A 14,332-nucleotide genomic window follows, 5' to 3' on the forward strand; every position below is an offset into this window, starting at 1 on the left:
ATGAGAATGTTGTTATTAATTTATAAGAAACTGTATATTGCCATAAATCATTAATAATTCTAAGGTGCATTTCCTCTGGATTAAATTTATGCTAGAATTATCCCAACTTACTATATCTACATATATTTCCAGTTTAATTAGGGTTGATTACTGCAAACAGATGAAAGGCTTCATATCACATTTCATTTACCTGGTACAGGCTGTGATCCAAACTTTGAAAATGTTTTTAGACAAAATTCTTCTGCAATAAGCTGAGGTTGAAAGAGAAAAAAATTAGAAAAGATGTTACATTTTCAAAATAAAAAATCTACCCATTAATCATAATACATTTTCCCCCTTTTCAGTAGTAATTATGTTGCCAAATAAATAGTACTAAAACCAAGTTTTAAAAAAAAAAAAAAAAAAAGAAGCCCAGGTGTCATGGCCATGCCTGAAATCCCAGCACTTTAGGAGGCTGAGGGGAAGATCGTTTAGGAAAGGAGTTAGAGTTCAGCCCTGGCAACACAGTGAGATCTTGTCTCTATTTTAAAAATGAAGAAAAATAAAAAAAAATCCATTCAATAAATTTCTCTCATGCTAACTCCCTCCCAATCTTATTTATGTATGTATCTATGGGTGTATGTTTTTGAGACAGGGTCTCACTTTGTTGCTCAGGCTGGAGTACAGTGAGACAATGGCTCACTGCAGCCTTGACCTCCTAGGCCCAAGCAATCCTCCTATCTCAGCCTCCTATTAGTTGGGACCACAGGCGTGTGTCACCATGCCAGGCTGATTAAAAAAAAATTTTTTTTGGTATTTTTTTATGGAGATGGGGGGTCTCCTTATGTTGCTCAGGCTGGTCTCGAATGTATGGGATCAAGTGATTCTCCTTCCTCAGTGTCCCAAAGTCCTGGGATTAAAGGTATGTGCCACTGTGCCCAGCACCAATTTATTTTTATTAGTTCTCCAGATAGAGGCTTTCTTTTCAAATCAATCTAATGAACAAGGTAGGCATCCATACATTACTTGCCTGTTTCATCTCTCAGCAATTTAACACAACTACCTATCTGGAAAAATCTCTATATTCTGTGTGCATCCATAGCCTTCATTTTCTTCAAAACTACTGAAGAATCACTTCATTATGAAAAGAAATTATCTAGTAATCTCTCAGTTATTTTAACTTTACTCTGATTCCTCAACATCTCCAATGAGTTTTGTAGCTCATAATTATAAATTATAACTAATTTTATTAAGTTATTGAATATGTAAATATTCTTAATTTAACAAATGTCTCCATTTAATATTAGTATAAACGCTCCATTATATATTCTCCAGCATTTATAAACATAGATGTTTATAAATCAGGAACAAAAATCATTTACATTTTATGCAAGTAATTTTTTCTCCTTACTCCATATTTTTCTCTCCTTAACTTCAAAACTATGATACCAACAAAGAATTAACTCGATTTAAGCTTTTTTTTCTTACTTTGTGGGGAAGGCAAAGGCAAGTGAATTTTCTCTTTTTTCAAGAGAACTGAGCCTTGGTGAGAGAATCTTCCTATATTAACAGTGGTCCAGACACTCCAATAGGCAAAATAATACATGATCTGAGGGGGTTGTTTTTCCCATTAAGAAAACCCCTGGAGCAATTCTCAAAGTCTCATACCAGCAGGATATGCAAACTGTCAGGCTCCACCTCAAAATTACTGAAACCGAGACTGTTGTGGTGAGACTCAGCAATGCCCTCTAGGTGATTCTGATGCATGCTAAAGTTTGAGAACCTTTTCACTAGCGGACAAATGTAAGAGCCAAGTCTGGCTCACAGGCAATTTAGAGCAACCATGTGAACGTGTGTTCTGCCCTCAACAAATGCATTTTTTTCCTTTTCTTTTTCTTGGAAGAAAACAGGTGGTTTATGATCTCCATCTTGTCCCCAAATCTAATCATTTCTTCCACTGTTGGAGAAGTCTTTGTTTTCCTGTGTTAATGTCATGTGAATTGAGAGATGGGGCATATAGAATCCAAGAAGATCCTGAAATCCCTATGTTATGTTGTCCAATAGAGTAGCCACTAGCCACATGCACCTATTTGAATTAAAATTTAAGATATATATATATATATATGAAGCTTTCCAGTTATACCAAGGACATTTCAAGTGCTTACTAACCGCATGTGGCTAGTGGCTGCAATATTGAACAATGCAGATATAGAGCATTTTCATCATCACAGAGCATTCCACTGGACAGTCCCTGTATTCCTAATGAATCAGAACTTATCCATGGTTTTTCAAGCCATATCCAGGAAGAAGTTGCCACAGTGCACAAGACTGAAAACTAGGCCCTATCAACCACGGTTGATGACCTTGAGAGGACTGAAGTATTAAAATGGCAGGGAGCATTATAGTGATACTGGAAATAATAGTTTATATGTTACACTAAAGCTCATGAATTGTTTCAAAGTTATAGCCTTTAAAAAAAGGTATCACAACTTCTCAGGAGGCTGAGGAGGGAGGACTGCTTGAGCTTCAGAGGTGGAGGTTGCAGTGGGCTGAGACTGCACCACTGCACTCCAGCCTGGGTGACAGAGTGAGACTCCATCTCAAAAAAAAAAAATATCACAAAGCTTCTCACCTAAGTACAAGTAGATATATAGTACAAAATAAATCTGAGGAACAGCAGATAAAGGTTTTTATCTTTAAACAAGTGATATATAGTAGAAAATAAATCTGAGGAACAGCAGATAAAGGTTTTCATGAAGAATGAAATATAAGTGGTGCTTAAATAGTAACAAGTAGGGTCTATGTATATACTAAACACATAATGTCAAATATTCCATTTGTGAATAATCACAATCTACCCTTGTTTCTTTTCATATTATAAGTTTGGCACATTTTAGGCTTGAATATTTTCTCTTTCATTGCTAGCTAGATAAATTCCAGTACTTCAGCCTTGAGACGGTATGTCCCAACTCCTGGTATGGGGAGAAAGAAACCTCAGCAAGACTAAATGAAGTCATTGTTTATTCTCTAGTGGCTGCCAAAAAAACAATAGTACACTACATAATAAAAGTGTCCTCGCAAATGTTATTTATAACAAAGGAGTCTTGTAAGACACCCACATTTCAGAGGCTGTTGCTATGACCTATACAAGTAACCTTTAATCTCCAAATTTTATTTGGCTTTCTTGCATACTAATGCATTCTCCTGGTAGTAACAGTAAAATCAACATCTCTGTTTTCTGAAGAGTATTTGGTCACATGCGTGTTCTGTTAAGTCAGAAGGATATATACTTCCTTCTCCTCCATGAGCATATTAAAGTAATAAAAAAAAAACTATAGTTTTGCTGAATATCTTATTTACTGAAGAGGTTAACAGTTATTTAACAAAGGCCTCACTAAACCAGAAAAGTAAAACAATTCCAATTTCAGGTGATCACATTTTTATGAATAACTTATGCTAATGATTTGATATAGATTGCTTTAAAAATCTTGTGAAATTAAAATTCAGTTAAACTCAACAAATATTTATTATGCACCTACATGTGTGCACTAAAGAAGAAATCATGAGTCAATAATCTAGTATACCTACATATAAATGGTTTCTAGTCATTTCCTATCAAAAAGAATATAACTATAATATATAAATTATGTTAATAATACATTTATAGGCCAGGTGTGGTGGCTCATGCCTGTAATCCTAGCACTTTGGGAGGCCAAGGTGGGCAGATCACTTGAGCTCAGGAGTTCAAGACCAGCCTGGGCAATATGGTGAGTCCCTGTCTCTACAAAAAATACAAAAATTAACTGGGCATGGTGACATGTGGCTGTAGTCCCAGCTACTTGGGAGACTGAGATGGGAGGATGGCTTGAGCCCAGGAGATGGCAGTTGCAGTGAGCTATGATCATGATACTGCATTCCAGCCTGGGCAACAGAACTACAACCTGTCTCAAAAATAATTTTAAAAAATTTTGTATTAGTAAAATACATTGATATGTAGGTAATATTTAAGACATTAAATATTTTGAGCACTTACATGCTAGACATTAAGCACTTTATGTGTATTATCACTTTTAATTCTGACAACAACCTTATAGATACATTTAATAATCCCTTTGCTCACAGGTGAGGAGAGTGAAGCACAGAAATGCTCAATGATTTTACAGTTAGAAATTCAGAGAACAGAGGAATAACGCATAACTGGAAAGCAAACATTAAGAAAACAGTTATATAAGAATGGAAAGGCTGGGCGAACTGGTTCACACCTATAATCCCAGCACTTTGGAAGGTCAAGGTGGGATGATCACCTGAGGCCAGGAGTTCCAGACAAGGCTGAATAACATAATGAGACTCTGTCTCTAAAATTTTTTTTTTTTTTATTATTAGCTGAGTGTGATGGTGCACACCTGTAGTCTCAGCTACTCAGGAGGCTGAAGCAGGACTGCTTGAGCCCAGGAGTTTGAGGCTGCAGTGAGCTATGATTTTGCCATTGTACTCCAGCCTGCACAACAGAGCAATACTCTGTCTGAAGAAAAAGAAAGAGCATGGAAAGGAAAGTGACACTAATGTAGTTTGAAAAAGGCACGCCATTCCCCCAAGGTCCAGATGTGCTCTCCTCAACACTGGAGGCCATGTCTTAGCTAATCAACATAACCCTACTGTTTAATTTTAAAGGAAAAAGAACTTACCTGAGGAGAGAGAAACTTTTCAATGCGTTTCACTATAAAACCTTTCTCCAATATGGAGTTGACTGATGGTCTATCCCTAGGATTTCTTTTAAATAACTGAGACACCAAACTGCGGAGATCATAGGAATAATGCAAAGACACAGGTGGAAAAGATCCAGAGATTATCTTCAGTACCAGGTTTTTCATACTGCCGGCTTCAAACTAAATTTCAGAAAATAAATAACATATAGGAAACATATATAAATTGAAACTGAGAGTATCGGTAATAAGAAATAGTTCTTTTCCTACCAATATAGAATAGAAACACAATCCTCTTCCAAATAATTAGAATATGTCTTCTAGAGCAAAGTTTACTTGGTTATCTATGAATTAATATCAGCCCTCAAAAAATAAGAGTAATTTTTACTTATTCAAAATATTTAAAGATGGGATGTATTAAATAAACGTTTCATAAACTATGACAATAATCAAATGGTGAAAGGTTATGCCTTAGAGGTAAGCAAAATTAGGGCCAAAGAACCACAAGCAGAAAAAGAACAACCTGCTGGTCTTCATTTAAGACCTGCCTTTTAGTGCCTCTGTTGTAATGACTAGAACAAGAAATTAACTACAGAACTAAAAGTATTGGGGGAAAATATAATAAATAAAACTACTAATACTTTCCTTTTAGACAATGCTCCCTATTATGTATGCATGTGATGCTCCTAAAAGCTATGGAAATCAGCAATATAAAAAATATCTTAACAGGAATATATATGTCAGAATTAAATACAATATAAACTTTAAAGTAAAAAGAAAACAAGAAGTGGGGCAGTTTAAAATCTGAAGATTTCATTTTGAAAGAGGGCAATATTAAGCTTTTGATATCTCCACTGAAATATTACAGAACAATTGTACAATGTTAATATCTTTTTAATATACATATTAAGAAAATAAAATGTACTATAAATTAGGCATCAGTGATTATAAAAGTTCTACTAAATGTTGAGCTCTCCTAAATGTCATTTGAGTAAATTCAATCTCATAGAAACATCTGTACACCTAAATAGGAATCCTAAATGCAAAAAAGATGTGGTTCTCTATTCCAATGCACTTTCGTTTATCTCTCAATTGACATGCTCTTCATAAAGGGTAAGTTACTGAATTTCATGTATCTTAAGACACATGCTACTTAAGAGTAAACAATCCCAAAATACAGAAGAGATGGTGACAGAGCAATGTAGATGAAAAGATTTTTTAAAAACCCACAAACCAATGGTTTAAAGCTCAAATAACTGTGTTGCAGAAAAACTGATCAATTATTTCAAATAAGCATCTGATAACCACCATCCCACATTACTTTGTCAGCTTATGCTTTTTTCCTCAAGAAAAAAAAAAACTAAGGCAATATAGTAAAAGAGTATGCAACCATTAAAAAGAATGACAAGAAAAAATATTCCCCAAATAGTATTAAGCAATAAAATCAGGTTATAAAACTTCTTATAAAGTCTAATCCAACTTTTGGGGAAGAAGAAAAAATTTCATTTTACAGGTAGTCAATACTGGCTGGAAGAACTGCTTATGATCCTTTATTCACTTATTTATATTTTCTGAAGTTTTGTGTAATGAAAATACAATATTGTTTAATCAGTGGGTAAAAAATGTTAATCACTTTCCATTTCAAAAAATTGCTTTTTTAAGATTAAACCTACTTAGGACAAGAACTCTCCCCTTTTTAGTGTGTTATATGTTATTTCAAAAAAAAAGTCTCAAAAGTAAAAATTTTAAATACTCTGAATTAATGATTACTCAAATTGATAAAAGTCATCAATGAGTATATGGAATGAAATTCTTCAAATTAGTTCAATTCCAAACTCAATCTGGGTGTTTTGAAAGAATTCACTAAAACGAAACTAGTAAAATTTATTAAGCCAAAATATCAAATTCATACAAAATTTAACATTAAGAAAATAGCAAAATTTATTTCTGTCATTAGAAATAATTTTCTGGAAAACAACATGAAATATTATAAAATAGCAAATATACTAGATACGCATATATACAAAGGGAAATCGATTTATACTTCAGAAAAAATGAGAAATTAAAAAACGGACTTAGAGGAGAATTTCTAGGATAAGGGTTACCTGAAAGACAATATAACTTAAAATATAATAAAAACATTATAGTTGCTTTTTAACATAACTTTAAAAGTATTTCAGAAACTTCTACTTACAGCATGTTTAAGTGTACACAGCTCATAAAGGACACACCCCAGAGCCCAAATGTCACTAGAGAAGATAAAAATGAGAAATTTCCTCTAAGTATTTAAAATTTTTTCATTTAAAGGAAACATAAACAGCATAAAAGTGATTTGGAAAAATATGTGCTCCAGAAAAAATTTCCTTTAAAACTAAAAATTTCAACCATAATCAAATGACAAAAGTAGCTGTCCCAGATTGGAAAAAGAAAATGGTTGCCCCAACAATTACTTTGAAGCTTCATTAAAGAAATTTAACATTTAAAAGAACAATATCAAAAAAATTCATGTAAATTCTATTTATTTTTATTTCATAAAACTCAAACTTTTTTCAATTATTTGTAAAATACCATGATTTTAAAAATTATAAAACAAAATACTAATTTAATGGACATTCAAAATGTATTAAGAAATTTGCAACAGCTACTGACCAATGTTACCTTGGTTGGGATTTTCCAATGAGAGAGAAAATAAAGGGTAGCAGGAATTTAATGGTAGAATCGCTCTTTCTACCCACATATTATATAGTCTGCTAGCCAGACTACAGTGCTGTGATTAGAAATATGGGCTTGGAAGCCAGATGCCTAGTTTGGATGCTGATTCCACCACTTATTAGACTCAAGGATTTCAAAGAATTTACTTTGCTTCTCTCTGCATTTGGTTTCCTTATAAAAGAGGAGGAATGATTAATACCTACATCTCCCAAAATTATTGTGAAGACTGAGAGAATACCTAGAACTCAAAACAGTACCTGGCTTATAGTGTGTTCAAGAAATATTAGCAATAATTTCATAAGAAGTGACTACCATGAAGAAAAGACCAAAGAAAGCACTCTACTCTCAATTATAACATAAATAATAAGGTGATTCTTTCTGCGGTTCTTCCAGCAAGATAATCAAAGAGCTTTTTTACAATTCCCCTCACCATATATTAACAACATTTTATATATACGTATGTGTTTACAGGTATGTATTATTTATTTTAGAATAGTATTCCAAAGGTTAATAAACATGACAACAAAAAAATGGAAAGGAAATACATCATATAATGAATATCATTTTAAATACCTTTTATTATTGTAAGGTTTGTTTTCACAGATTTCAGGTGACAAGTAGTATGGGGTCCCTATGCAAGTTCGAGCCAGCTCTACAGTACTAGAAGAAAAATAAAATTACTGGAGAAGCTTAAGACACAGTCATGTGCCACATTAATGTTGTTTTTGGTCTACAACAGATCGCATATATGATGCTGGTCCCATAAGATTATAATGACGCTGAAAAATTCCTATCACCTAGTGACACGGTGACTGACATACATTGTAGAGTAATTACTTTATTTTTTAATAAATTTAGTATAGCCTAATTGTACAGTGTTTATAAACTCTACAGTAGCATACAGAAATGTGCTAGGTCTTCACATTCACTCACCACTCACTCACTCACAGAAAGCAACTTCCAGTCCAGCAAGCTCCATTCATGATAAGTGTCCCATAAAGGTATATCATGTTTTATCTTTTATATTGTATCTTTTCTATGTATAAACAAATATATACCATTGTGTTACAATTTCTTACAGTATTCAGTACAGAACATGCTGTACAGGTTTGTAGCCTAGAAACAATAGGCTACACCATACAGCCTCCCTGTGTAGCACATTCTATCATCTAGGTTTGTATAAGTACACTCTATAATATCCACACACTGACAAAATCACCTAATGATGCCTTTCTCAGGACATGTCCCAATAAAGCAACATCCCAGTAAAGAACGTACTTAAAGATACTATAAATTATCACATATACATCATCATGGATTGAAGGTTCGCTGAAAACATTGTATCAAAACAAAGTTTAAAATTCACGTTACCTATTAAGAACTCTAGCAATTCCAAAATCTCCAAGTTGTACTGTTCCATCTTTAGTTAAAAATATGTTCTGTAAAAGACAGGAAAAAAAAACGCTAGAAATATTGTTACAGTCCAGTTCTGAGTCAACATTTTTCATAAAATTTAAAATCCAGTTAAAAAAATTGTGCTAGAGTAACTGGATATTCACATACAAAAGAATAAATGAAGTCCCCTACCTCAAATCATAAACAAAAATTAATTCAAAATGGAGTCTAGATCTAAATATCAAAACTAAAATATAAAACTCCTAGAGAAAAATACAGGAATAAATCTTCATGCCGTTGGGCTAGGGAATGGTTTCTTAGATATGACATCAAAAGCACAAACAAAAAAATTAAAAGGATAAATTGGACTATCAAAATTAAAAACTTTTGTGCATCAAAGGACACCATCAAGAAAACAGACAATCCATAAAATAGGAGAAAATTTTTACAAATCATATATTTGAGAAACAACTTTTATCAAGAAAAGGACTTGCATAACTCAACAATGACAACAAAAAAACAAATAGTATGACTTAGAAATAGGCAAAAGGGGCCATGCGCAGTGACTCACACCTGTAATCCCAGCACTTTGGGAGGCTGAGGCAGGCAGATCACTTGAGGTCAGGAGCTCAAGATCAGCCTGGCCAACATGGTGAAACCCCATCTCTACTAAAACTAAAAAAAATTGCCAGGCATGGTAGCAGGTGCCTGCAATCCCAGCTACTCGTGGGGCTGATGCAGGAGAATCGCTTGAACCTGGGAGGTGGAGGTTGTGGTGAGCCTGAAATCACGCCGCTGCACTCCAGTCTGGGCAAAAGAGTGAGACTCCATCTCAAAAACAATAGATAGACAGACAGACAGGCAAAAGGCACATACTTCATAATACCCATTTATATAAAATGTCCAGAATAGGCCAATCCACACAGACAGAAAGTAGATTAAGGGTTACCACAGTCTAGGTGGAGAGGAATGGGAACTCACTGCTAATGGGTACGAGGTTCTTTTTGGAGTTATAAAAAATGTTCTGTAAGTTTTAGAGACTGGGAAGGAAAGTAATTTTTAGAGTATGGGAAGCAAGCAGGAGATCTAATACAGGACGCAGATGAATAGGATAAAAATGAAGAGACAAGACAGATAATCTGATGCACACTAAATCAGGTTCAACAATTTTTGGCCCAAAACAATGAAGGTTCCATGTCTTTATCCATTGAGAAGTTATCAGTGACAGAATAACATACCTGAGATTTAATGTCTCGATGAAGAATTTTTCTATCATGTACATGTTTCAGGGCCAAACATATCTGTACAAACCAGTCCAAAATCTAGGAAGAAAAATCAGATCTGTCAAGCCTCTCCTTGACCATTAAAAGAATTCAAGAATATTTAGGGATAAGAGGAACTAAATCCTTAAAAAAATATTTTAGGCTACAATTTCTTTTAACTTTGTAGGCACTGACATTAAATAGATATTCAAGTCAACACAAGCTCTGCACATACTAAATCCAAAATGTAAGAGATGCTTCTGGGTCATCTCTTATAAATCAAAACAAATGTGGAAAGTAACTTTATGAGTGAAAATGGAAATAATTTATATTTATAATATTAAGACAAACAAGTGATTCTCCTCTGTTTTTAATACATCTTTTTTCTATAACGCCCCTCCCTCCCCTTTCTTTAGGGATAGGGTCTTGCTCTATCACCCAGGCTGGAGTGCAATCATGTTATCACAGTTCACTTCAGCCTCAAACTCCTGGGTTTAAATGATCCTCCAGCCTCAGCCTCCGAGTGGCTAGGACTACAGGTGCATGCCACCACGGGCAGCTAGTTTTTTATTTTTATTTTTTTTATAGAGACAGGGTCCCACTATGTTGCCCAGGCTAGTGGTCTTGAACTCCTGGTCTCAGGAGTTCCTGAGGATTCAAGTGTTCCTCCTGCCTTGGCCTCCCAAACTACTGGGATTACAGGTACAAGCCACTGCATCTAACCTCTATAATGCTTTTTAAAAATATAAAAATCACAAAAGCAAAAAATATCAAGCTGGAAATTTGGAAGACATCTCTGACTTTTTTTCTCTTCCCACATTTATTATATATAAACACTCTTCTCTGGAGATGGCCACTTGGAAATAAAAAGGCTTAATTTCTATCTCATTGTTAACATCAAAATAATTCCAAGTATATGGCATTTTTAAATAAAAAAAACAATAAAAGAAAACCTAGGTTAATTATCTGTAACAATTGACTAAAGCCAGACTTTCAAAACATGACATAAAATGCTTAAGTCATAAGAAAAAGACTGATAAAGTTGACTACATACAATTTAAAACAACTGTAGAGCAAAATACACATAATCAAGTTTAGTAATAATTTGAGAAAATACCTGCAACATAAGTGATAGATTGCTAGTTCTCTAAGATGCAAAAGTTATTCAAATCACTGAGAAAAGTACTGGCAGGCAAAATAAGAAGTGGACAAAAGATTGGAGAGGCGAATGACGGGGCGAAAAAATGGCCGAAAAACACATATACAAAGTACTAAACTCCCTCCCAAATTAAAAAAAAAAAAAATTAAGATACCATATTATCTTGCTTAAAATGAAATAATACATACTGTTGGTCAGAATGTTGGGAAAAGAAGCCTTTTTCTCACAGGTGTTTGTGAAAAGGTTAATTATAATCATTTTGTCAAAATATGTGAAAATTTTAAATTCACATACCATTTGAAACAGCAATTTCAATTTCAAATTTATCCTACAAATAATATCAGAAATATAAAACCATGTATATAATAAGATATTTACTACAGCACTGTTAGCCGGAACCCAAAAATATAAACAACCTGAATGTTCAACAAGGGGCCTGATTAAATATATTGTATTATCACTATACTAGAAATACTATGCAGTCACTGACAAGAATGAAGCACTTCTATGTATACTGTTTATGCACTATTAAGTGAAAAAAGAAGTTCCAAAACAGTATGCATAGTATACCCCTATTTAAAAAAATATGCTTATATTCCATACCTGAATCTATCTAATTGTGTGTGTGCACTGAGGAAGGAAAGAAGGAATAAAGGAAGGAAGCACAGAAGGATAGCTACCAATCAGTTAACAGTGTTTACCTCAGGGAAGTGGATTTGCAGAAGAGGGAATGAAAGGTAACGTGTTTACCTTTTACTCTATCTCTTCAGTATTTTTTTAAAAAAACAATTTTCTTTTTAAAAAAAAAAACTCTTCAGTTCAGTTCTATATTTATTTAATGATTACACAGATTGTTAAGTTCCTTTCTATACTCACGTAAGGCATTTTAAGTATAAAGATCAAAAACAGTTCTCTAAGGAGTCCGTACAGTGATAAGGAATATACTCACAAATACCTATAATAATTGCATAAGCTTTTTAACAGAGATATATACAATAAGACAGCAATTAATTCAACAAGGGAGAGGTCAGGAAAGTGAAAATTATGTTGAGTATTACTGATAAAATGGAGTTTGCCAGTAGAAATGGAACACATCTTAGAAACCATTCATGTCTCATTTCACAGATAGTGTTCTTCTATTACCATATTTCCCATACTTGTACTTCTTAATTTGACAAAAATTTATTCAGTACCAACAATGTACCAGATATGTGCAGGAACTAGCAAAAAAAAAAAAAAAAAAAAAAATTAATGAAAGAGCTCAGAGATCAGGGGTCAGCAAATTTATTCTGTCAATGGCCAGACAGTAAATATTTTAGGTTTTGCAGGCCAGATGGTTTCTGTCTCAACTCAACTCTTCCACTATAGCACAAAAGCAACCACAGACTATAAGCAAACAATTAAGTTTAGCTGTGTTCTAATAAAACTTTATTTACAAACAGAGATAGGGGGCCAAATTTGGTTCACGGGCCATTGTTTATTGATCCATATCAAAGACTACTGGGGGAGATGGGTAAGTAAACCAGTAATTAAAGGGAGTAATGCCCTGAGTTGAAAAAGCATAGAGGAGGAGAGGCAACGCAGTCTGGAGGTGATAAAATAAAGCGGGACAGAAGAGGTGATTCCTGAGCTCAGTTTTGATGGAATATATAAGCAAAGCAGAGAAGAAAGGCACAGCTTATAAAATATAAATGTTACATTTTCATTCCCTTTGTCTACCCTAGTTCAGACTCTTGCTACATTAGGGTTTGACTACATGGGGTTGGACTTGGGAGGAGAGGGAAGCCCTTTAAAATTGTAACCCTGGCCAGGTGCGGTGGCTCACGCCTGTAATCCCAGCACTTTGGGAGGCCGAGGCGGGTGGATCACGAGGTCAGGAGATCGAGACCATCCTGGCTAACACGGTGAAACCCCGTCTCTACTAAAAATACAAAAAAATTAGCCAGGCATGATGGCGGGCGCCTGTAGTCCCAGCTACGCGGGAGTCTGAGGCAGAAGAATGGTGTGAACCCGGGAGGCGGAGCTTGCAGTGAGCCGAGATCGCGCCACTGCACTCCCGCCTGGGCGACAGAGCGAGACTCCGTCTCAAAAAAAAAAAAAAAAAAATTGTAACCCTGCTTCTAATCTGTGCGTTTTATTTCATTACACATTAGTTCCATCTTAATATTTAAAAAATACTGTTTCGAAAATGGGATTCTCTTGCTCAGAAGACTTTTAAATTCAAATGTTATGTTGTGTTATATCAAGCACCATACAGTAATTATCATATAATTGTCTGAATTACAGTTGTATGTTATTTTGCATTAGTACAGACGGCCTTATAGCACCAAACAGTACCACAATCCATCTTCTCTGCTCCAAAACTGAGATTTCTATGTGTAATAAAATGTATTAGAATTTTCCCAAAGTATGCTCAGTTTTGATGGGTTTATTCATTAATTTTTTAAAGGCATGAGCTTTTATTGCCAAACATTATATTAACGGAAAAACCTGAACTTGGCTTCTCTATTAGAATGGTAAACTGATCTTGGAGCTTCTAACCAGAAGAAAGCTTACCGTTTACTGTCTGTGTAATTTGCTCAAAGAGTAGATATTTCACGTCTACCAGAATAATTTTCTCTGCTTTATACTGATTTTATCATTTGGTTATGTTTTTTGAACAAAAGTTCCTCACTGTGAAGATCCTTATAATTTTATTTCCTTCATCTACATTTTACAATATTTTGTCACTTTGATTAAATAAGTAACCAAAGAATGTTACCTATTTGTTAGAAAAAAAAAATTTCAAGATACTTCTCACTAAAACTATTAGCTCAACACTGCTATACAACATGCCTGGGAAGACTTGCCAAATTTAAAAAGATGCTCAGTCTTTCCTAGGTTAAGTCTGTATAGCTAAAATACTATTAATATTTCACAAAATGCATGCTTTAGAGAAGGCCCTGGAGATTTGTCAGTAACTTTGCTCTCCATTTTTATCCTCAAGAAAAACATTCATCAAGCCCTTATCAAATCTATGTACTCTGCCTCAACAGAGCATTTTATTCTATTATTGGTTACTATAATAAACTAACCACAGCCTTTCAGTCTCATTATCAAATAGGCCTTTGCTGCTTGATGCT

The 14,332-nt window shown here is 34.2% G+C and overlaps 1 protein-coding gene across 20 annotated transcripts in view; it reads right to left on the reverse strand.

Annotated features, from left to right (window-relative positions):
* Positions 1-14,332, reverse strand: part of NEK1 (NIMA related kinase 1) — a 223,970-nt gene that overhangs the window by 190,732 nt on the left and 18,906 nt on the right. For all 20 annotated transcript variants that reach the window (XM_063723724.1, XM_024245861.3, XM_054554703.2 and 17 more), the window contains 6 exons: positions 10,028-10,111; positions 8,766-8,833; positions 7,968-8,054; positions 6,877-6,931; positions 4,665-4,865; positions 191-251 (listed from right to left, as the gene is read on the reverse strand). In XM_063723724.1, coding sequence (XP_063579794.1) covers positions 191-251; positions 4,665-4,865; positions 6,877-6,931; positions 7,968-8,054; positions 8,766-8,833; positions 10,028-10,111 — 556 coding nt within the window. The remainder of the gene's footprint in view (positions 1-190; positions 252-4,664; positions 4,866-6,876; positions 6,932-7,967; positions 8,055-8,765; positions 8,834-10,027; positions 10,112-14,332) is intronic.

The sequence above is a fragment of the Pongo abelii genome, chromosome 3 (genome assembly GCF_028885655.2).
Source record: "Pongo abelii isolate AG06213 chromosome 3, NHGRI_mPonAbe1-v2.0_pri, whole genome shotgun sequence".
Classification (NCBI taxonomy): domain Eukaryota; kingdom Metazoa; phylum Chordata; class Mammalia; order Primates; family Hominidae; genus Pongo; species Pongo abelii.